The sequence below is a fragment of the Pavona decussata genome, unplaced genomic scaffold (genome assembly GCF_977016875.1).
Source record: "Pavona decussata unplaced genomic scaffold, jaPavDecu1.1 SCAFFOLD_212, whole genome shotgun sequence".
In the NCBI taxonomy this organism is placed as follows: domain Eukaryota; kingdom Metazoa; phylum Cnidaria; class Anthozoa; order Scleractinia; family Agariciidae; genus Pavona; species Pavona decussata.
In genome coordinates this window covers 47113-70720 of record NW_028145617.1, presented here as the reverse complement: position 1 = coordinate 70720, position 23608 = coordinate 47113, and the positions used below count along the sequence as shown (strand labels likewise).

General features: G+C 38.6%; 2 protein-coding genes across 2 annotated transcripts in view; one reads left to right on the top strand and one right to left on the bottom strand.

Annotated features, from left to right (window-relative positions):
• Positions 1-2373: 2373 nt before the first annotated feature.
• Positions 2374-23608, bottom strand: part of LOC146460489 (complement C1r subcomponent-like) — a gene marked incomplete at its 5' end in the record, with an annotated part of 66420 nt that continues 45185 nt past the window's right edge. The window contains 2 exons of the mRNA XM_085088148.1: positions 2374-2449; positions 21179-21250. Coding sequence (XP_084944274.1) covers positions 2374-2449; positions 21179-21250 — 148 coding nt within the window. The remainder of the gene's footprint in view (positions 2450-21178; positions 21251-23608) is intronic.
• On the top strand, positions 10072-12570 carry LOC146460493 (uncharacterized). Its single transcript, XM_085088147.1, has 3 exons — positions 10072-10441; positions 10573-10933; positions 12072-12570. The coding sequence occupies exons 1-3, from the start codon at positions 10297-10299 to the stop codon at positions 12568-12570; spliced, it is 1005 nt and encodes a 334-aa protein (XP_084944273.1). The 5' UTR covers positions 10072-10296.

Genomic DNA, 23608 nt, shown 5'->3' with positions numbered 1-23608 from the left:
AAGAATTCCCGTGTCCAAAGTTCAGACAACGTTCGGATCTTCAATGCAATGTTGTTAACAAAATTCCATGTAAAGCCTGTCCTTAGACTACATAGGAGAAACCGGAAGATGCTTCCAAACCCGCAAAAAGGAACATCAATGGAACTTAAAGAACTATTCTAATGGCCGGCTAATGTTCCCAACCATGCGTGGAAAAACAATCATTGCATTGATTTCGACAATGCTTGTGTCATAGACAAAGGCGATTACCGCGTTCGTAAAACACTCGAATCCTGACACCCAGCAAAAATTGTCGACGCGGACAATAACTCAAAACCGTTGCCTAGGCAATATTCCATTTTATTTTAATTAGTCCTCATTTCCATTTTTATCTTTTAGCTTTTTTCACACTTCTTTTTTTGTATATATTTCCGTTTATGTGCCACATTTTTCATTCGTTAAAGGCTATAGACTGATAGCCGAAAGCTCATTTTTTTCATCTTTTTAACCACAGAACGCTTTTTAATCCAATACGTCTTATCCTGGTCACAGCTCTATTTTTACTCGTATCCGCAAAGACTCTTCTGTTAACAGAAATGCTGTGATGGAACTCTCGTTTCCCCTTTTGTTACAAATTTATCATCCAAATACTGTTCGCGTGTACACTACGGGAAGGCTTATAAATTCCGCATCAAACCTAAGCAAAGATCTTTCAATTACTTTCATAGCTCAATAAATTTCTGTTTTTTTTCTAGATGACTACGTCTTTTGACTTGAGTAAAAAGCAAAACAGAAAGGCAAAACAAACGTTCAAAAACTCCTTTGGGCAGTTCCTTCAGCTGGTTGTTATTCAAGTACCTACCAACAAAAAAAAGATTCGGATTGTCCAAGTTCTTGGTAAGGTTACATGATATCCACACACTTTATTGGCTACTACGACCGCGTCAGTTTACGGAATGAGTGAATCGACAAAAGAGTCGTTACTTCCGACTACTTCCTTGTTACTTGAAAACAAAGAGACAGTAAGTATGCATACTTCATAAGAGTAGACACAGAAACACTTATAAATGGCGGTATTTGTTGTAATGCTTGTTTTTGTCAGGAATATGTGGAATTTCCAAGTCCCTTGGATGGGGAAAAAAACTTTCCATTTTAAGATATCACGCGCAAAGGTCGCTACATTTCTAGTCATCGGTTATAAGTGCAAATATGCCGTCATTCAAATTCCCGCGTTACAGAATCAAAGGTTATTATGGACGACCAATAAGGACCCAACAACTTACAGTTACACTTTATACGCTTATGATTGTAAACTGTTAATATAATTCAAGTAAAAATGTTGAAACAGAGGTGGACGTTGCGCCACGATACCGTGTTTTCTTTTATCTTTATTTACCGATCCTGACATCGGATCCTTCGCTTCCCACGTGACCGATTCCCGTCCACCCTCCCTTGTTCTAGAGTCTAACACGCTGGCTACTCCTAACGTTACAGGATTTCACCAGCTGTTAAAATTTTCAACTAACTTGCGCCAGCTGGATGGAAAGAGTTGCCACAAGAGCGTACATACTTTGTAAATGCTAGACACATTAAAAGGTCAATTTCTCAAAAACTACTTTATGTACAAAGTTCGAATTTTGAGAAATTCTAAGATTGCCGGGGCCGGCTCACATGATACCAGATGTAACCCTGCATGCGTATTTCGTACGTGTATGTTTTTTTTTTTAATTTTATTGACATGGCGGTCCGTACGAAAGTGTTCCCGATTTAATAAAAAACTGGTGCTCTTCACCATTTTTACTGAATTCGGACGCCTTTGGCTGTAAATGGTCTGTCAAAATACACAGGGGATTCGTTTTCCAATACTGTCGAGTCACCAAATCCGCTGACAGGTAGTAGCTTGCAAACCAGTTCTTACGGAATGCATTAAATTGCAGCTTATTAGCCAACGAATGCAAACAAAGATTATTGTATTGATGTAAATGGCTTCATTCAACTCACGTTAATTTACCCTTTTGTTATAAATTTTTCTTTCAAATACTGTTGAGATGTTCACTGCAGGAAGGCGTATCCATTTTGTATGCATCAAATATAACCAAAGATCTTTAAATCGCTCTCGTAACTCAATAAATTTCCTCCTTTTTTTTCCTTCTAAGGCATGCCCCCCCCCCCCCCCCCCAATAAGTTTACAACAAAAACGGCGATACTATTAAACGACCACATGTTCTGACCAGTAAATTTTAGACTCCTTTTTAGTTTTTGATTGAGAACTTATTCATGCCTAGTTAATGAATAATGGCTGCATAAACGAATTTATTATTGGAGACACAATAATTCTTTTCAAGCAACACCAGCCCCTCGATTATTATTTGACAGACAAAGAAGAAGTTATACTTACAGCCACTGCAGCTGGATATTGTTAGCAAAAACTCCTTTGGGCAGTTTCTTCAGCTCGTTGTCAGTCAAGTTCCTATGAATAAGTAATCACACCTAAATGATGGCTATCATGTTACTTGTGTATTATAAGCTATAAATGTACATCTTTACTAGTGTTGGTTGACCAATTTATTTTTTGTCTAAATAAGTAATAATCACAAGGTCTTATTTGAAAATCATTTAATATCCTCAAAGGAGCCAAAAGATAAATACATTTTATACTAGCATGTCGATTATAATTAAAGTTCTTTTACTTATTATATGTTTATGCTAATCGTTGAGTTTTCTCCTATCACGGATGGATTTAAACAAAATATAGGGTAAGACCCTAATACTCGAAGACTATAAACAGATTTAAAGACTCTCTGAACAAAGTTGCACTTCAATTGCCTCGATTTTTTTACATGAAGCAATCCCATTTTATAGGCTTTTTTTTCTTTCCAGTTCAAGGTATTTTGCGCAAAGGCCGCTACATTTCAAGTCATCCGTTTTAAGTGCGACTATGCCGTCATTTAAGTTCCCGCGTTACAGAATCAAAGACCATTACAGCGAACAACCAATAAGGACTCAACAATCTCACAGTTACACTTTATAAGCAAATAATTGTAAACTGTTATTATAATTCAAGTAAAAAATGTTGCAATGGAGGTGGAAGTTGCGCTGCGACACAGTGTTTCTTTTTATATTTGTCTTATTGATCCTAGCATCGAATTCCACGCTTCCCACGTGACTGATTTTCCTCCACCCTCCCCTGTTCTAGAGGCTACTCCTAACGCTACAGGATTTCACCAGCTGTTACATTTTACAGCGAACTCACGCCAGCTGAATGCAAAGGGTTGCCACAAAAGACATACATACTTTGTAAAGGATAGACTGTCACAGTTTAAAAGGTCAATTTCTCAAAAACGTCTTTATGTATCACGTTCGAATTTTCAAGGAATTCTAAGATTGCCGAGGTCTTTCAACTTTAAAAGGCCGGTTCACATGATACCAGGTGTATCCCAGCGTACACTCGTACGCGTGTTTTGACAGCCGATATATTTTAACTTTGATTGATATAAAGGCGGTTTGTACAGATGAGTCCACTCGATTTGACAAGAAAGCTGGTGCTCTGCAACATATTTCCTGAATCAGGACTCGTTTGGCTCTAACTCGTGTGTCAAAATACAGAGAATATTCGTGTTCCGATACTGTCGGGCCGCAAGATTCGCCGACAGGTAGTAGCGTGCAACCCAGTCCTTATGGACTGCATTCATTTGCAGCTTAACTTATCAGCAAAAGAATGTAAACAACGATTCTTCTGTTAACCAAAATGCTGTGATGTAACTCTCGTTTCCTCTTTGGTGACAAATTTATCATCCATATACTGTTCGCGTGTACACTGCGGGAAGGCTTATAAACTCCGCCTCAAACCTAAGCAAAGATCTTTCAATTGCTTTCACAGCTCAATAATTTTCCATTTTTTTTTGTAGATGACCACGTCTTTTGACTTGTGTAAGAAGCAAAACAGGAAGACAAAACAAAAACACAAACAAAAAGAAAATAGAGCAATAGAGTACAAAACATAAACCACAACATCAACAACACGAAACAACTTGTAAATGAGACCAGAAATGTTTAATACTAAGGAATTCAAATAGTTTGGTCAGTAGTGAGATAACACTGACGTTTTCCATTGTCAGTTGCTATTTAACAATTAATTCATGCATCAGCGTGCTTCATCGAGATATGAAACACGCGGGGAGTTTGGAGAGCACGAAAGATGCGTTAGAGTTGCTCGAGGCGTAGCCGAGAGCAACTCTAGCTTCTTGAGTGCTTTCCAAACTTCCCAAGTGCTTCATATCTCGATGAACGCACAGCTGACGCATGAATCAATTGTTTTATAACATTTTCAACGCGCAGTTTAACCCGAGGATTCCAGGTTGACGTTTTCAAAGATCAGTTGCTATTACATTTTAAACCAGTTTTCAGTTTTTGATTGAGAATTGATTCACACCTAGTTACTGAATTAAGGCTGCACGCGAGAATATACTTTAGGAAATAAAAACGCAAGATTTCTCGGCAAGCAGCACTAGCCCTTGGAGTTTTGTTTTACAGACAAAGGAGTAGTTATACTTACAGCGACCACAGCTGTTTATTGTTATCAAAAACTCCCTTGGGCAGTTCCTTCAGCTGGTTGTTATTCAAGTACCTACCAACAAGAAAATGCGGATTGTCTAAGGTTTAATACTAAGGAATTCAAATAGTTTGGTCAGTAGTGAGATAACACTGACGTTTTCCATTGTCAGTTGCTATTTAACAATTAATTCATGCGTCAGCGTGCTTCATCGAGATATGAAGCACGCGGGGAGTTTGGAGAGCACGAAAGATGCGTTAGAGTTGCTCGAGGCGTAGCCGAGAGCAACTCAAGCTTCTTGAGTGCTTTCCAAACTTCCCAAGTGCTTCATATCTCGATGAACGCACAGCTGACGCATGAATCAATTGTTTTATAACATTTTCAACGCGCAGTTTAACCCGAGGATTCCAGGTTGACGTTTTCAAATATCAATTGGTATTACATTTTAAACCAGTTTTCAGTTTTTGATTGAGAATTGATTCACACCTAGTTACTGAATTAAGGCTGCACGCGAGAATATACTTTAGGAAATAAAAACGCAAGATTTCTCGGCAAGCAGCACTAGCCCTTGGAGTTTTGTTTTACAGACAAAGGAGTAGTTATACTTACAGCGACCACAGCTGTTTATTGTTATCAAAAACTCCCTTGGGCAGTTCCTTCAGCTGGTTGTTATTCAAGTACCTACCAACAAGAAAATGCGGATTGTCTAAGTTCTTAGTAAATGTTTAATACTAAGGAATTCAAATAGTTTGGTCAGTAGTGAGATAACACTGACGTTTTCCATTGTCAGTTGCTATTTAACAATTAATTCATGCGTCAGCGTGCTTCATCGAGATATGAAACACGCGGGGAGTTTGGAGAGCACGAAAGATGCGTAAGAGTTGCTCGAGGCGTAGCCGAGAGCAACTCTAGCTTCTTGAGTGCTTTCCAAACTTCCCAAGTGCTTCATATCTCGATGAACGCACAGCTGACGCATGAATCAATTGTTTTATAACGTTTTCAACGCGCAGTTTAACCCTAGGATTCCAGGTTGACACAAAGTCGTACATACTTTTTGAAGAGTAGTTCAATTTCTCAAAAACTACTTTATTTACAATGTTTGAATTTTGAGAAAATTATAATATTGCCGGGGTCTTTCATCTTAAGGCCGGCTCACATGATACCAGGTGTATCCCAGGGTAAATCGTACGTGTATTACGACATCCGACTTTTTTTTTTTAATTTTTATTGACACTGCGGTTTGTAAGAAAGTGTCTGCCCGACTTAATTAGAAAACTTGTGCTCGTCAACATATTTTTTGATTCCGGACGCCATTGGCTGTAAACCGTCTGTGAAAATACACAAGAGATTCGTTTTCGTATACTCTCGAGCCGCCAAATCTGTCGACAGGTAGTAGCTTGTAAACCGGCCCTACAAAAGACGTTAAATTGCAGCTCATCAGCCAACGACAAAAAAAAATATTGTATTGATATAAACGGTGTCATTGAACTCCCGTATCCCCTTTTTTTTTTTTACAAATTTGTCATCCAAATATTGTTGAGATGTCCACCGCGGGAAGGCTTATCCATTCCGCATATATCAAATATAACCAGAGATCTTTTAATCTCCTTTGTAACTCAATAAATTTCCTCTTCTTTGTTCTAAAGCATGCCCCCAATAAGTTTACAACACGCAAGGGGACACTTTTAAACGACCGTTTTTACTGACCGGTAAATTTTAGACTCCTTTTTAGTTTTTATTACGCTGGTGTCATTTAAAGTGTTTAATGCTTCTTTCTTTGCGAGTTTTTCAATGCGCTCGTGTAATTTGTTGGCACGCATTGTAACTTGTGCTTATGTGAGATATACTTTCTAATAGATAGAAATAAGTTAACATACTTTCAAATTTATGGAATCCAAAGTTGATCTCTGTTTAAACAACCTAACTAACATATTTCATGGCTCGTCATCTGCTAGCCTGCGTAGCAGTCGTTTCCGTTTCATTCAAGCCAAGCGGGGTAAGCGCGCGAGGGCATTGGGGGAAAAAGGGCAAAAAAAGTAGGAGCGGAGGGGAGGGGCGGGGAAGGAAAGGAAACTCCTGCCGCTGAGCCCAGACATTTTACCGAAGGCCGTTCGTCAGCAAACGGGAGGCAATTACAGTATTACCATTGGCCAATCGTCTGTCAATCAAACTCATAGACCAAAACGACATCCGGTTAACCGTTTATCAAAGATGAAAATATGGTCGAGGCGGAAAACAACTCTCTCGAGTGTCCTTTCGATTTCGAGTTTGCTTTTCTTTGGAAACGACTAAACTACTTTCGCAGGGAGATACGTTAATTCAGTTGAAACCGGAGCAAAGGACTGCTTTAAGAGCGAATGTCTATTAACATCAAGCGAAATCAAAATTCTCGGTCACGCTCAAAATATAGTTTTCATTGCGCTTTGATTTGTTGGTAACCTATTATCGTCTCAACCGGTGAACATGGTGTCATTCGTTTTTTGAAATCCCGCCGGAATTTTTAAAAATTTAAGAAAATTTGTTCTGGTTGTCGGCGGTATCAAAGACACAAAAAGCTGGAAGCAACATTGGCTGGTCTGAAAGCTTGTTTCGCGTACGAATACCCTGCGAGTAGACTCTCTTTGATCTTCCTAGATCTGATCTAAGCATAGGAAAAAAGAAATTTTTTATTCAAACTCTGTAATCATAAATAGATTAAGGAGGCCTCAAGTAAATATTTTGCTGGAAAATTTCAGTTCTAACCACGGTCTGAAAAGGAAGTTTTCAATATTTAGAACGACGTTGTATTTCACGCTACGCGAAATACCAATTTATCCTGGAAACGCGAGGAAGTATTTTAGCCATGTGGGACAAGCTCATTTTGTATGTAATTCCAGCTGTAAGCAAATGAGTTGATATTCTAAAACATAAGTAAAATTTGTCTTGGGTAACTTTATCTACGCTTCGTTCGAGCGACGTAAAGTTCGAGAAAATCTTCTAAAATACTGCTACTTGAAGTAAACAAGTTGCCCGCCGCGGTTTTCGCTGAGATTTACCAGAAATTATTAAAAAAATGATTGGTTCTCGTGTGACATTTGACGTGACAGTGTAGGCCCCAAGGGAGCGAAGCCATTTGGGGGCGTTCGGTAAAATGTCTGGGCTCAGCGGCAGGCGTTTCCTTTCCTTCCCCGCCCCTCCCCCCCGCTCCTACTTTTTTGCTCCTTTTCCCCCAATGCCCTCGCGCGCTTACCCCGCTTGGCTTGAAGGAAACGGAAACGTCTGCTACGCAGGTTAATCATCTGCCATTGCGTTTCTCTTGAATTTCTCACCCAAGTCAATAGTGACCACAAGTGCAATGACCGCTTTCTTGGTTACTCTATGTTTGTGTCTTCCTTATACCGGTAACCTATGATTTGTCACCTGCAACCTTGTCGACTGCAAGCCTTGACCCCTAACCTTTGCCCTGCTACTTATATTTGACGGTTATGCCCTTCGGCGAAAACAATAACATTGCATGTTTAGCAAGTCTTCTCTTAGCATGATCATTTCTTCTGATATTAAAAACTAATTGCGGTTTTGAGACGGCAATACCGCATTATATTGACGGTTAGCTGGGGAAAATTATATTACGTAATTGGGCGGAGTCGCGTAGCGACGAAAACTAATACGAATTTTTTTTTTCTTCCAACGCCGTCAATATAACGCGGTATTGCCGTCTCAAAATTGGAATTAGTTTTGTTTCGCGATTCATCCATTATTTAGACAAGTAAAACTGAAAATAAATTATTTTGCGCCTGGTCAAAATGTATATTCTTGCTACCTGCATACGTATCCATGGCAACATTTTGCACGCGCAAACTAATTTCGTCGCCTGATATTCCAAATTTGCCGGCAATTTCGTAATTTTTCGTGTCTGAATGTCTGAAATCGTTTAATTGAAACAGAAGAAGTGTGGAAATTCAATGGAAGAGTTGTCGTGGTCCCATATCGTTTCCCGTAAAGATGAATTGGGCGAAATGCCAAATGTTGATATTTGCGGTACTTTTTTTAAAGAGTTGTTTGACAACATCGATACCGAAACCGAAGCAAGAGAGTCGCCAAGTAAAGATAGCGAGGCGAAAGCTAACGAAACTGAGCCCCAAACTGATCCTAGAAAGAAAAGAAGTAGCTTTGTTATCTTAGACGACGAGGAGATTGAAAAGTTCCAGAAGAAGCAGGTTGCGTAGAACACTGTCAAAGGAACTGAGAGTCAGTGCTGATCGTCGCCTTCAAGCTTGGTACAATGATCGATATGGCCAGACACTGCAGTTGACAAGCATCAACAAATCCAACGCTTCCGACGTGCTAAAGCACGTTTTTCTCGTAATACGAGATACAAGTAAAGATAGGCTTGGCAAATAATACGAACCGTCAACCCTGAGCACTTACCGAAATGGTTTAAGAATATTTTTTTCTCGAAAGAAAAGGACGACGAATCCTTCGACATCTGAGAGGATGAAAATCTTAAAAAGAAGCTCGCTTCAAAAAGAAAGCAACTAAAGGCTGAAGGAAAAGGAAACCGTCCTAACAGGGCTGATCCGTTCGATGAAAGTCATATAGAGAAGCTGCGGACGGGTGCTGCTATTGCTTTGAAATTTCCGCGACAGTTATTACATCTTATAAGGTGGAACAACACCAGATTGTTAGGCATGAGAGGCCGACAACAACATTTGAACCGTGTAAGGTTCAAGACTTCACAGACCGAGGAAACTTCTATGAATACACAGAGCGTTCCACAAAAAGGAGAACCTGGGAAACTGACAACCCAAAGGCAAGACGGAAGTACAACAACAAAATAGTTCAAGGAAAGGGTGGTGAGAGAGATCCGTACCTTGCGTTAAAGAAGTATTTAAGTCACAGACCAGAGTGTATCGGCGAATTCTATTTGCAGCCCATCGATAATCCCAGAGAAGACATCTGGTATAAGAAGCTTCCACTTAAGAGAGACGGACTGGCCAACATCATTAAAAGAATGGTCGAGAAGGCAGAAATCCAAAAGGAGGGTAACTTTACCAACTCGTCGGGTCGAAAAACAGCTATTCAAAGTCTTCGTGGTCATTTCAATTCACTGGCAATCTCTGAGCTGGGCACGCCAAACCTATCCCCATCCAGTCCTACTCTCAAAACGCCGTACAAACCCAGAACTGTTTGATCGACTGGTAGAACCGGGAAGATGCTCTACAGCTGTTTACAATAGCACGGCCACAACTGTAAACGCGACGAGCGCCGAACGCCGACAGTTGTTCCACTTTAAACTGTTGCCAGATTAACATTAACTTCCCAAATGACAAGTGACTTTCAATTTCATGACAAATTGTTAAGCTTTGTTAAAATTATATAGCCTCTGTTGATGGAAAAAATGAATTTACAAGACTTTAGCTTAAGACAATCAGAATAATTTTTAATTGGAAACGCGTGATTGATTTGGAAGTTTGTTTTGAAGTTTTGATAATTTAATCAATAACCGCCATTTCAGATCTCTTAAGCCTGGTTCACACGAGCAACGCAAATGCAAGCGCAAATGCAAACGCAAGCGCAAGCAAACACACGTGTGAACTACCACAACGCAAACGCAAACGCAAACGCAAGCGCCAACGCAAGAAATGGAAACTTTTTCATTTCCTTGAGCTTGCATTTGCACTTGCGTTTGCATTTCACACGTGTGAACCGGGGCAACGCAAGCGCAAACGCAAACGCAAGATGAACAACACTCGTTCCATGCCTGTGCGGTTTACGTTCAAACCAAGATGGCGTCCGCATGCGACGAAAAGCTTGCCGAGAGTGTAAGAAAATACCCTGTACTGTACGACAAAGGTTGCAGTGGATTTAAAGAAAAAAACAAAAAACAACTTGCGTGGAGCGATGTGGCACGAGAAGTGGGGCTAGAAAACGGTATGTCGTACTACACGGAGGAAAATAAGTTATATATAAGCTTACGTTTTTGTAGAAACTGCAGCATAGTTAAGCTTATGAATTGTTCACAAACACAATAAAATGGTCAATATTTCCATTCTCTTGAACAGGAGAAGAAGCTAAGACAATGTTTAGGTATCTAAGAAACCGTTATAGTCGAGACAAAAAGAAAGTTGAGGAAAAGAAGGTGTCCGGTGCTGGGACAAAAGATAGAGAAGAAGCCAAAGTAAGTACCTCAGACCTCTTTCCATTCATGGCATGGCTGGATCCATATGTGAAAGCAAGGAAAACGAAGACAAATGTCATAAACGTAGAGACCAACGAAAGCGAAGAAGAAGAACTGGAAGGAGGTGACGAAGTTCAAGAAGCTGATGATAATGAAAGCACCACCTCAGAGCTCTCAGTCAATAGTGCACCTGGGAAAATTCAGTCTCGCACAACGGCACGGCCAAAATACATGAAAAAGGCAAGGTAGGTCACGAAAATTGAGTTTAGATAAATTTTCTCCAAAGGAAGTCAGTGCCAACTTAAGAAGTCTTGTAAAAACCCCCATCATATAAAAAAAAAGGCAAACATGCCTCTAAATGTAGTGTGTAGGAGACTTGTTTGCCATTAGAATTCCGCCCCCCCCCCCCCCCCCAAAAAAAAATACTGAAATTTCTTATGTTAACCTGTTATAACAAGAATTATTTGAACATTTGGTAGGTATCCAGGCACTGGTACTTTATAATGTGCACTTTGACAAGGTAAAAACTTCAGAACTTGCATTAAAGAGACTCTTTAGAAAACTATCAGCACCTCCCCCGCTGTCCCCCCTCCCCCCCACCCCCAATGTCAGCCCACTAAGGTGGCCATCTATAAACATATAAGGGGTAATCCATCTTGTGGTGATGCTCAAAAATATTTTTTTACCCCTAGAGGTATTTATTCCTTCTGACAACTGGTACCTTACTTGTGGTTCTCCCTCTAACGGAAGGTACCAAAACCTACACTGCATGGCAATCAACACAATCACTGCTATAGGAAAGTCGACCCTGTGAAGAGATTTTCTTTTGCTGTACAACATTAATATTTTAGTCTTTTTTTTTTTGGAACCCCTTCTCATGCTGCCAGAGGTAGCCTTTTGAGAATGGGCTGTTTACAGCTAGCTAGTCACATGGTTCAAATGTTGCCATGCCAGAAGACAAGCAACCCACTGGGAAACTCAAGAGGAAGTTAATTAACATTTGAATAGCTGCAAGCTCTTTGTCTCGCTGTCCCACTGGTTTATGGTCAAAACACCGCTAAGAATAAATGCCCTTGACAAAAAGCCCCCAGCAAATAAGGCATAACACCCCCTAATGAAAGCGAAGCTCTAATCATCAGTTTATCAGGCAATTTATCAATCAATTGATATATATTGTAGCTTCTTACATTTAGAACAAAGAATTACATAAATATCCTGATTGTCTCTGGGGGTGTTAAGTCTTATGAATAAAGGGGTGTTTTGACCAGTTATCATCCCACTGCATCGGTTACCCTCCAGCATGGTGGATTTGTACCATGTAAATATCCAGGGCCCATTAATGTTGTTCTAATGTTTCTTTATAACAAATATTGTTAACAACAGGGTGGAGGACATGGATGATTACAACAAAGAATTGAAGATTTTCCAAGACATTGGTACCAGCCTGGTGTCTTGCATTAAGGACAAGCAACAAATTCAAGAAAGAGATGAAGACACTTTATTTGGGGAACTAATCGCCTCGGAACTAAGAAAAATTGGTTTGCCCGATAAACTCATGATTAAAATGAAAATCAATCAATTGATATATGACCATCAAATGAGAGCAAGTACTGCAGTAAAAGACAACTGGGAAAGGAACACCTCAGCTCCAAATATTTCCCACACTATGCAAAGTCCTCCAATCATACAGGGTGGTAATCTTAAGCATGGAAATTTTACTGCACCTCACTTTTATACCCCAGAAGGTTCGTCAACTGCTGCTGCAGGTGCACAAAGATTATTTCGTACTTCAAGTCCTGATCTTGACAACCAAAGTACAATGTTTTCCTCCTGGTCATTTTTTCCAACAAAAAACAGCTTTTTGGAGGACCTTAGTAATTGAACCAAACTGTAACTCAAGTAGAGAAGATTACCTTTAATAACCCTGAGACTTCTTTCCTGTTAAACAACTTTGTTTGTATGTAAGCAGCTGTGATGCTGACTGACTACTTTAATCTCAGTATTGAGTTTGTTTATCAGACACTCATGTCAGTGAAGAAAATTGTTGCTTGTTAGGTTTCTTTCTCCTGCTAAAGGGAATTTTTGAAATAGATACTTTAATTGTGCTATTACCAGGAAAAATATCTCCAGTTAGAACATTAAAATTGTAGCTGAATTTCTTTTGTTAGTTTTTGAGGCTTTGAACTTCAGCATAAGTTAACTTGAGTTTTTTACCATGTGAATTCATTTTGTTTGTGAATGTTAAAGTTAAAAGTAAAGTTAACTTTCAATCACTGGACCTCTGCTTCTCACATAATCCCATTGCCAGGGGACTGCTCCTTCTCTAGAGACCATATAATTCTTGAAAATCTCCCTAACTTCAACAGCAGCCTTCACTTGTCTTGACCCTCGAGCAAGTGGAAGGGGTTTTAATGCACCATTCTCACCTTCAGCTGACACAATTCTTCTCAATTCCCCTTCTTTAATTCTTCCTGAACTGTCTTCACTGTCCACAAAACCAGCCGGGCAATAAGCTGCACCATTGGTTTGACGCAGATAGTTGTGCAGACAAATTGCAGCTTGAACAATAGCCACAGCAGTTTCCACGCTTGTTTGTATGCAAGTATGAAAAATTCTCCACCTTGCTGCAAGAATGCCAAAGGCATTTTCTATAACTCTGCGGGCACGGGAAAGTCGATAATTAAAAATGACTTTGTCCTCTGGTATCCCTTTACCTGGATAAGGCCTCTGAAGCCATTCTTTTAAGGGAAAAGCCTCATCCCCAACAAGGAAAAATGGTAAACGCTGAGTTATATAATTGTCCAAACATTCAGCATCTGGAAGATTCATTTTCCCACTACGAAACAATTTACCCATTTCTGAATTTGTCAAAATGCCGCTGTCATTGTTAGAACCATAGTCCCCAATATCCACAAGGGTAAAAACATAATGAACATCGCATATCGCCAGGAGAACAATACTAAAGAAGCCCTTATAATTGTGGTACCGAGAACCACTTTTTAAAAGGCATTTTATGGCAATGTGTTTCCCATCGATTGCTCCAACCACATGTGGAAAATTCCATAAGTCTTGAAATTGATTAGCAATCTCCTTCCAGTCTGCTTGGGTGTTGGAAGCCCTTACATATGTGCTATGAAGTGTCTCCCAAATGGCACTGCAGGTTTCACGTACTATAGAAGAAACAGTGGACTTTGCAATGCGATAGGAGAAAGACATTGACTGTTGGCTGTCACCGTATGCTAGATAATGAATAGTCATAGTAAGACGTTCAGCGGCACTTATTGGTTCTCTCATGACTGTTTTTGATCTAGTAATACGGGGACCAATCAAATGCAGCAAAGTTTCAAACGTTTCGGGGGACATTCTCAGATACCTGTCAAAAACATAAGAGAAAAAGACATAATTATGTATGTACTTTAGAACACTGTAACTTAAAATTGTAGCAATATTAGTCACACGGGAGGAAACGGAGGATTTACATGTATGCAGAACAACACCAATATTATTACATCAATAATATTTCATCACATTTCCTTTCATTGCGCATATGCCACTCATTGATATTCCAATCCTAGCAGTACTGTATGCAAGATGTTTGTCCCATGAACCTAGTTAAATGGCCTTAGCTCCCACAAGTCTCCTGTAGGTCAGTGGTAGAGCATCCGAACTAGTAATCGGAAGGTTTTAGGTTCGACTCCTGATAGCCGAACTTGGAATTTCTTTTTTCCGAGTTTGCCTGCGTCATTACTGAATAATACATCATTCTCAACATCATGGTTAACAAACAACGACGGTGCAATGCTAGGAAAAGCCAACCTCTGATTACCGCCGTGAATGAAAGAAATATGTTATTCTTAACAGTGTTCACTGGAAGAGAGTAAGAGTCGATCTATTACAAGCTTATTACTTACCGAAAGTAGAACTCTCTATCGCCAAGCTGCAGTTCTTTCACTAAATTATGGTAATCTCCCTGAAGTTGTCTTCGACGAAAGATTTCTCGAACCCAGACACGTCGTCTTTCTCTTCTCTGCATCTGCATTCGGCGCCTTCGCCTTAAAGGACGAAGGCCGAAAACGAAAAAGAAAAACAACCCCAAAACATCTTCGTCCGCCATCTTTTATCTCGTTTCCAGAGTCCTCACTTCCCGACTGCTGTTCTAGGGTAACGCGGACTCTGGGATCAAGACTGAAATGCGCGTGCGTATCTCATTCTGCTTGCGTTTGCGTTCGACGTGTGAACGTCTCTTGCACTTGCGCTTGCGTTTGCGCTTGCGTTTGCGTTGCTCGTGTGAACCAGGCTTTAGAACTACAGGTTTCTATTAAAATGAACTAATAGTAATGTATAAACATAACATTTGTAATGAAGATTTCCAGTGAAGAGGTAAATTCGACGAAAATTGTTGAATGAGAGCACTCAGAAGCTCGTTTTCAATCAGTAAACGAAAAGTTCAATCAACTCTGCGTGAGAGTTCGGAAAGCTATATGAATAAAGCGACGCCAGTCACAGTCAGTTTTGACCAGTCACAGGCTAGTTTTTTGACAGAAAATTTCGAATTTGATGCGGTACGTGGGCAACCCAGCTCAATGTCGCAATGTCAATCACTATTTTGGAACCAATCACAGCCCGCAAAAGTGACAAGGCAATACCAAGAGATATTGACGTCTCTCGCGTAAGACAGAACTATAGGAAAATCGCGATACCATAGCATAATGCCATATTTTGCCATGCTCCTTTGTGCGGGTTTGGAAGCAAAGATGATATCCGTGTTTACAACAAACCACTCAAAACCCTTCATCAAGAATTCCCATGTCCAAAGTTCAGACAACCTTCGGATCGGCTTCAATGCAATGTTGTTGACAAAATTCCATGTAAAGACTGTCCTTGGAACTAAATAGGAGAAACCGGAAGATGCTTCCAAACCAAATCAACGGAACTTAAAGAACTATTCTAATGGCTCTAATGTTCCCAACCATGCATGGAAAAACAATCATTGCATTGATTTCGACAATGCTTGTGTCATAGACAAAGGCGATTACCGCGTTCGTAAAACACTCGAATCCTGACACACAGCAAAAATTGTCGACTTGGATAATAACTCAAAACCGTTGCCTAGGAACTTTTCCGTTTTATTGTAACTAGTCCCCATTTCCATTTTTATCTTTTAGCTTTTTTCACACTTCTTTTTTTATTCTCAAGTTTTAGCACCTTTTTTGTATATATTTCCGTTTACGCGTCACATTTTTCATTCGTTAAAGGGTATAGACTGATAGCCGAAATCTCATTTTTTAAAATCTCTTTAACCATAGAACGCCTTTTAATCCAATATGTCTTATCCTAGTTACAGCTCTATTTTAACTTGTATCCGAAAAGACTCTTCTGTTAACATAAATGCTGTGATGGAACTCTCGTTTCCCCTTTTGTTACAAATTTATCATCCAAATACTGTTCGCGTGTACACTGCGGGAAGGCTTATAAATTCAGTATCAAACCTAAGCAAAGATCTTTCAATTGCTCTCACGGCTCAATAAATTTCCACTGCTTTTTTCTAGAAGCAAAAGCAAAACAGAAAGACAAAACAAACGTTCAAGAACTCCTTTGGGCAGTTCCTTCAGCTGGTTGTTATTCAAGTACCTACCTACAGCAAAATGCGGATTGTCTAAGTTCTTAGTAAGTTTATAAGATATCCACACACTTTATTGGCCAAAACTTTCAGAAATACGACAACGTCAGTTTATGGAATGAGTGAATCGACAAAATAATCGTTACTTCCGACTACTTCCTTGTTACTTGAAAACAATGAGATAGTAAGTATGCATACTTCATAAGAGTAGACACAGAAACACTTATAAAAGGGGAATTGTTTTTATGCTTATTTTTGTCAGGAATAGGTGAAATGCGTGAATACGTAAATATGTGAAATTTTCAAGTCACTTGGATGGGGGGAAAGACTTTCCACTTCAAGATATCTCGCGCAAAGGCCGCTACATTTCTAGTCATCGGTTATAAGTGAAAATATGGCGTCATTCAAATTCCCACGTTACAGAATCAAATGGTATTACATCGGACGACAAATATGGACTTAACAAGCTTACAGTTACACTTAATACGCTTATAATTGTAAATTGTAAATATAATTCAAGTAAAAATGTTGCAATAGAGGTTGACGTTGCGCTACGGTACTGTGTTTCTTTTTATCTTTGTCTTACCGATCCTGACATTGGATCCCTCGCTTTCCACGTGACCGATTCCCCTCCACCCTCCCTAATTTGTCCTAGAGTCTAACACGCTGGCTACTCCTAACGTTACAGGATTTCACCAGCTGTTAAAATTCTTAAACAACTTCCACCAGCTGGATGGAAAGAGTTGCCACAACGGCGTACATACTTTGTAAATGCTAGACAAATTAAGAGCAGCTTTCCACAAATATCGACCGAAATCAACTTTTGGTGGCACAAGTCAAATAATCGATTTCGCTCATATTTTGCTCATAGATAGGCCCTAGTAAGAACCAAAACGGGCTGTAGTTAGTTTTTTTAAATACGGCTTCCTTACGGGTAAACATGCGGAAAACGATTTTCAGTTCAGTTGAGTTTCAAATCCGCTTCCGGCCGGACTGAATTTTCCTTAACTTAGGCCGGCCGCTTATCAATCCACAGCCAGTCAATGGTCTTGAAATAACATCTATTGCTTTTCTAGGTCTTCTTCTTCTTCTGTTCCACAGAAAAACATTCAAAACTTAGGTTACTTTTGTGCCCGAAAAAGATCTAGAATAACATGCTATTAATGCAAATTTGTAACAACCAAATTTTCGAACTGAAATACCGGCAATTTAACCCATGGGTGATAACTTAAATTATCATAAAATGACTTCCTATGGTTTCACTGTGTACTTATCAATCATAACATCAAAGCAAAACTTGGGGTAAATTATTTTAAGAGACCTGCAGGGCCTCGAATTTATCACCTACGCTGCCGAAAATCTGGCATTCGCATTGTAAACAATGGTGTGACATAGCCGGTGACCGCAAACAGCGAAAGCCATAAGAGATTCAAAAACGTGCATCATTTTCAGACACAAAGATACGAAAACTAAGCTGATACCTTACAAAAAAATCCAACATATGGTTTTTGGCACATTCTTCATCTATTCCCGCTCGATACAAGCATTTTTTTTATTAGTGTGTCGACGACGAGTTCGTTTTTCAGTATTTTATGATCATTCCGTGCACGTTTTAACAAGAATTTAGCATCGAACTCTTCATTAACCCGCACTGGGGTTATTTCTGTACTCTTACCCTCTGAATAACAAAACAATCCAGTTTACGAATTAATAAACATTTATATATTTTTTTGATAAACAACTCGCAAGCTACACCGGCCGTTGCGTGACAACCATAAACCGGAAGTGCCACCATAAAGATTTGTATGTTTCAATGTCTTCTTCTCACATGATTATTTCAAATTGGGGATAAAGACTTTTTAAAGTGACTAGTTTTTGTAACTTATGTCCGTTTGCTTCCATACTTTGGTACGCAGAACAAATACTCAGAAAGAAGCACATTATTTTCGAAGTCCACTGAACAAAGCATAAAATCTTCATTTTAAATGCCGTCAAATTTGGTCGGTATGTTAATAGGCCTTATCACGGTTTTCGACGCCATTTTGACGAGTAGGCAAACAGGCTCGAAATAACAGTGTTTGTAGGGAAATCCGATGTCAAATAATTTTCATAAAACATCGCTTCTGAAAACTTCATGAATTGGAAACTTTTGGCAATAGGAAGAGGATTTTAAGAAAAAAATAATATTACACAAAAACGAAATGGACGCCGCTTCAGAGCGAACGGATACTCTGAAATTTCCATCGCTAAAATGCAGCCGAAATATATATTGGTCCGTAACGTTACCGAACTTTCCATCCAAAGATTTTTCTACTGCGAATGAAAAATACTTCCTTTTAAATGTCGCTTCATTTTTTTCCTAAAACGGAAAACTATTTGTACCCGTGACAGTGTGTCACGCCATCTTTCTTGGGCTTCGATCGCCAAATCTCAAGAAAATGCTGATTTATCTGATGCTTAGCGGGTCATTTATTTTCATTTACCCAGAGATTTGTTTTTATATTTTGATCAATAGGTATACAGTGAAGCAATAGAAAGTCCTTATAGCGAAATCTAGGTTATCGCCCATGGGTAAAATTGGCAATGTTTTAGTGCTAAAATGTGGTTGCTGAAAATTTGCATTTATACGGCATGCTCTTCTAAACCTATTTCGGACGAAAAGTAACTTAGGTTGCAATTTTTTTTTTCCGTGAAACAGAAGAGGAAGGCCTAATAAAGCAATAAATGCCATTCGAAGGTTAGTAACAGTCTGTTGATTGATACGCGAGCCATCGAAAGTTAAGGAAAATTCGAAGTCGCCGAAAGCGGACTTTGAGCTCAACTGAGACAAAATCGTTTTTCGCATATTTACGCGAAAGGAAGCGGTATTTGGAAAAACTAACTACAGCTCAGTTTTGTTTCTCACTAGGGACTACCTATGAGCAAAATATGAACAAATCAATTTTTTGACTTGTGCCACCGCTTGGTCGATATTTGTGGAAAGCCGCTCTTAAAAGGTCAATTTCTCGAAAACTACTTTATGTAAACCGTTCGAATATTGAGAAAATTCTAAGATTGCCGGGGTCTTTCAACTTAAGGCCGGTTTACAAGATACCAGATGCATTCCTGCGTATTTCGTACGTGTACGTTTTTTTTTTTTTTTTTTTTTTACAATTTCATTGACATTGGTCTGTACGAAAGTGTCTTCCCGCTCTTCAACATATTTCCTGAATACGGATGCCTTTGGCTGTAAATCGTCTGTCAAAATACACAGGGGATTTTTTTCCAATACTGTCGAGCCACGAAATCCGCTGACAGGTAGTAGCTTGTAAACCGGCCCTTACGGAATGCATTAATTTGCAGTTTATTAGCCAACGAATGCAAACAAAGATTATTATGTTGATATAAATGGTGCCATAGAACAACTATCAACAAATAATAACACCTTAATCGCGACTATCATGTGACTCATCCTTACTTAAGTTGTGTAGTAAGCTACAAATCTTTACTAGTGTTGATAAACCAATTTATTTTATGTCTATTTGAAAATCATTAATCCTCAAAGGAGCCAAAAGTTACGTAAATTTTATACCAACATGTCCATTATAATCATACCTCTTTTACTTATCATATGTTAACAGTTGAGTTTTCTCTTATCACGGAGGGCTTTCAACAAAATATAGAGTAAGACCTTAAAGTGTAAGACTATAAAGATATTTAGAGAATCTCGTAACAAAGTTGCAGTTTCATTGCCTCAATTGTTCTACATGATCGTTTATACAAAATCCCATTACATATGTTTATTTTTTCTTGAAAAAGGTTTTCCAGGGATTGTTAACAAATCGTCTACAAGTGACCACTTCTGAAACAGTTGTCCATGTTTCTTCTCCGGATGTGGGGAATAAACTGTCACGCCCTTTAATAAAACAAACTCTTCCATATGATAGAGGTGATAATTTCATCTACGATCTGTTCGCTCATTATACCGATTCTGACTTGGAAGGGTTAATAAGACCGCACGTCGGATGGTCATGGAAATTAGGCTTGTGATCATTTAAAGCAATAAATGCCTCTTTCTTTGCTAGTTTTTAAATGTGTTCGTCTAATTCGTTAGCATGAAATGTAACTTTTGCTTATGTGAGAGAAACTTTTTAATGGATAGAAATAAGTTAACATAAAGCTGTAAACATTTCTGAAAATTTATAATGAACACTGTTATTAATTAAAGGAAATCGTTTTTTTTGTCCCTTCAAGTGAGTAAGGGGGGAGCGGAATAGAAATCAATTTTCTTTGGTGGATTTGGCCGTACATCTCCGATCGAGCGGAGAAGTAGTGAGATGATCCTGATTGCAGAAAATATATTGAAATTTCCCTCAAAGCTTGCCACTACTGATAAGTTCAATAATCAGCCACGTTGCCAGCGTGTTTTTCTTTAGTGGCCAAGTGGTTAAGGCATCCGACTGGTAATCTGGAGATCCAGGTTCAAATCCTGGCTGAATTACATTTTCAATCATTCCCTTAGTTGCATTCATTTCTGTTCCCAGATTAACTGTTATAAGGCGCCGTGGCTTAGGCCCCAGGGGCCAACGAATAATACCTATTATGGTGTACCCATGAAGAACACATACTAAGTAGCGGCCAAAGTTTGATCTCTTAAGGAAAATACAAACTTTTCTGTAGATGATAACGCGTGCAATTGTTAAACTTTTTAATTGTACGTAGTATGCGATACACAACAAAAGGTGATTACAGCGGATCAACCAGTGTATACAGAGTATGCGCTACCATTTGCAAACTGTTATTTATTATAGGAGACACAAACGCAACATTTCTTTTTAAGCAACACCAGCCCCTCGATTATTATTTTACAGACAAAAGGAGTTATACTTACAGATGCCGCAGCTGGGTATTGTTAGCAAAAACTCCTTTGGGCAGTTCCTTCAGCTCGTTGTCAGCCAAGTTCCTGTCAACAAATAATCACACCTTGATGATTGCTATTATGTGACTTATTTTTACTTATTAAGTTGTGTAGTATAAGCTATACATGTACATCTTTACTAGTGTTGGTTAACCAATTTATTTTTTGTCTAAATAAATAGAAATCGCAAAGCCTTATTTAAAAATCATTAATCCTCAATGGAGCCAAAGGCTAGGTAAATTTTATACCAACGTGTCCATGATAATCAAGCTTCTTTTACTTATCATATGTTCATGTTAATCGTCGAGTTTTCCCCTATCATGAAAGGCTTTAAACAAAATATAGGGTAAGACCCTAATAATCTAAGACTATAAACTACAAGAAATTTAGAGACTCTCTGAGCAAATTTGCAGTTCCATTGCCTCGATTTTTCTACATGATGGTTTATGCAGAATCCCATATTTTTTTCTTAAATGAGGTTTTCCAGACATTGTTAACAAATGTCCTGCAAGTGATCACTTCTTATAAAGTTGTGCATGATTTTGTTTCCCTAGATGTGGGAAATTACTGTCACGCCCGCTAAATTGCCTCAATTTTTCTACATGATTGTTTATGCCGAGTCCCGTTTTATATGTTTATTTATTTATTACTATTTTTTTTAATGATCTTCCCAGTGTTTTTTGACAAATCGCCTGCAAGTGACCACTTCTAACACAGTTCTCCATGTTTCGTCTCTGGCCGCTAATAAAGAACTGTTCCATGTGATAGAGGTAATAATTTCATCGAGGATCTGCTCGCCTATTATACCGGTTCTTACTTGAAAGGTTTAATAAGGCCGCACGTTGGATCGTCGTGGATATTATGATTGTGATCATTTAAAGCGATCAATGCTTCTTTCTTTTATTTGAAATGCTTCTTTGATGCTTCTTTCTTTGCTAGTTTTTCAATGCGTTTGTCGAATTCGTTAGCATGAAATATAACTTGTGCTTATGCGAGAGAAACCTTTTAATATAAAGAAATGACTTAACATCGGGCTGTAAACATTTCAGAAGATTTCTGATGAACACCGCTATCAATTAAGGAAAAACTGATTTCTTGTCCCCTTCTTTTCCAGTGAGTAAGGGAGGGGGGGGGGGGGGGGGTAGCTGAATAGAAATCGATTTCCTTTGGTACATTTGGCCGTCCATCACCGATCGAGCGAAGAAGTAGTGAGATGACCCTGATTGCAGAAAATATATTGAAATTTCTCTCCAACTTGCCACTACTGATAAGTTCAATAATCAGCCACGTTGCCAGCGTGTTTTTTTTCAGTGGCCGAGTTTTTTTTTTTTTATTAACTATAGAATACTAAACTTTACTTACAATACTAACCATACCAACTTAGGATACTAACCTAAATTACAAAAAAGTAATAATAATAATAATAATAATATTAGTTACAATATTAAATTAAATTCTTCCACTGACAAGGTATGACTATTTTTTAGACTTACAATGAATTACAATTCACTCAAATTTACTACTAATACTATCATAATAGAAACAATACTTAAATACTTCTACTAACACTTACAATATACAGTTACACGATAGTTGCAATATTAAAATTAAATTAAAAGTTGTTACTACCGAAGTAAGTAGAAAAAAGAGACTTACAATAGGTTACAGTTGCACTTATGAATGAAAATACCACACAAAAGTACTTCACATTAAACTGGGGATAGTACCCACTTTTTCTTAAAGAATTTTGTGTTATTGATCTTTCTTTCGGTTTCATATTTTATGACTATTTTACTTTGAAATCCTTGGATTTTGGGTCGAATCTGGGTTCTTCTGCAGTCCCATAGAAACAGTTTCCCAATTATTATAAAATAACTCAGTAGGTTAAGTAAAGGGCATGGTTTAGTTATAATTCCAAATAAAACATCTTGAAGAGTAAGACGAATTTGCTGATTTGAGAGTTGGTGCCAGTAATCTTGAAAATCATTCCAAAACTGTCTAACAAAGGGACACTAATACAAAAGGTGGTGTAAGGTTTCAGACTCTGCCTTGCAAAACGAGCACAGATCATCCGTTTTGAAGCCTATTTTATATAATTTAGAATTTGTGTATAAAATAGAGTTGATCACTTTGAACTGAAAACCTTTTACGTATGATTCAAGCACAACAGAATGTGGCAGAGTGAAGATTTCTCTCAGCTGATCAAACGAGAAATTAAAATCATTCTGCAATTTACGAACGATATTAGGAGGCTGTGCTTTTTTGCGTGCAAGTAATGAGTAATAGTCCTTTGATTTCTTTTTTGTGACATCAAAGATGTAGTCATCAATTGAAAATAATGGAGAGGCTGTAGATGGACAGGGAGAAGTAATTTTTAAAGAAGAAGGTATTGAATGTCGAAGG

Coding starts and splice junctions, on each gene's coding strand:
- LOC146460493 (XM_085088147.1), top strand. CDS start 10,297: ATGGCGTCCGCATGCGACGAAAAGCTTGCCGAGAGTGTAAGAAAATAC. Junction 10,442..10,572: donor AGAAGTGGGGCTAGAAAACG/GTATGTCGTACT, acceptor TCTCTTGAACAG/GAGAAGAAGCTAAGACAATG. Junction 10,934..12,071: donor AAATACATGAAAAAGGCAAG/GTAGGTCACGAA, acceptor TGTTAACAACAG/GGTGGAGGACATGGATGATT.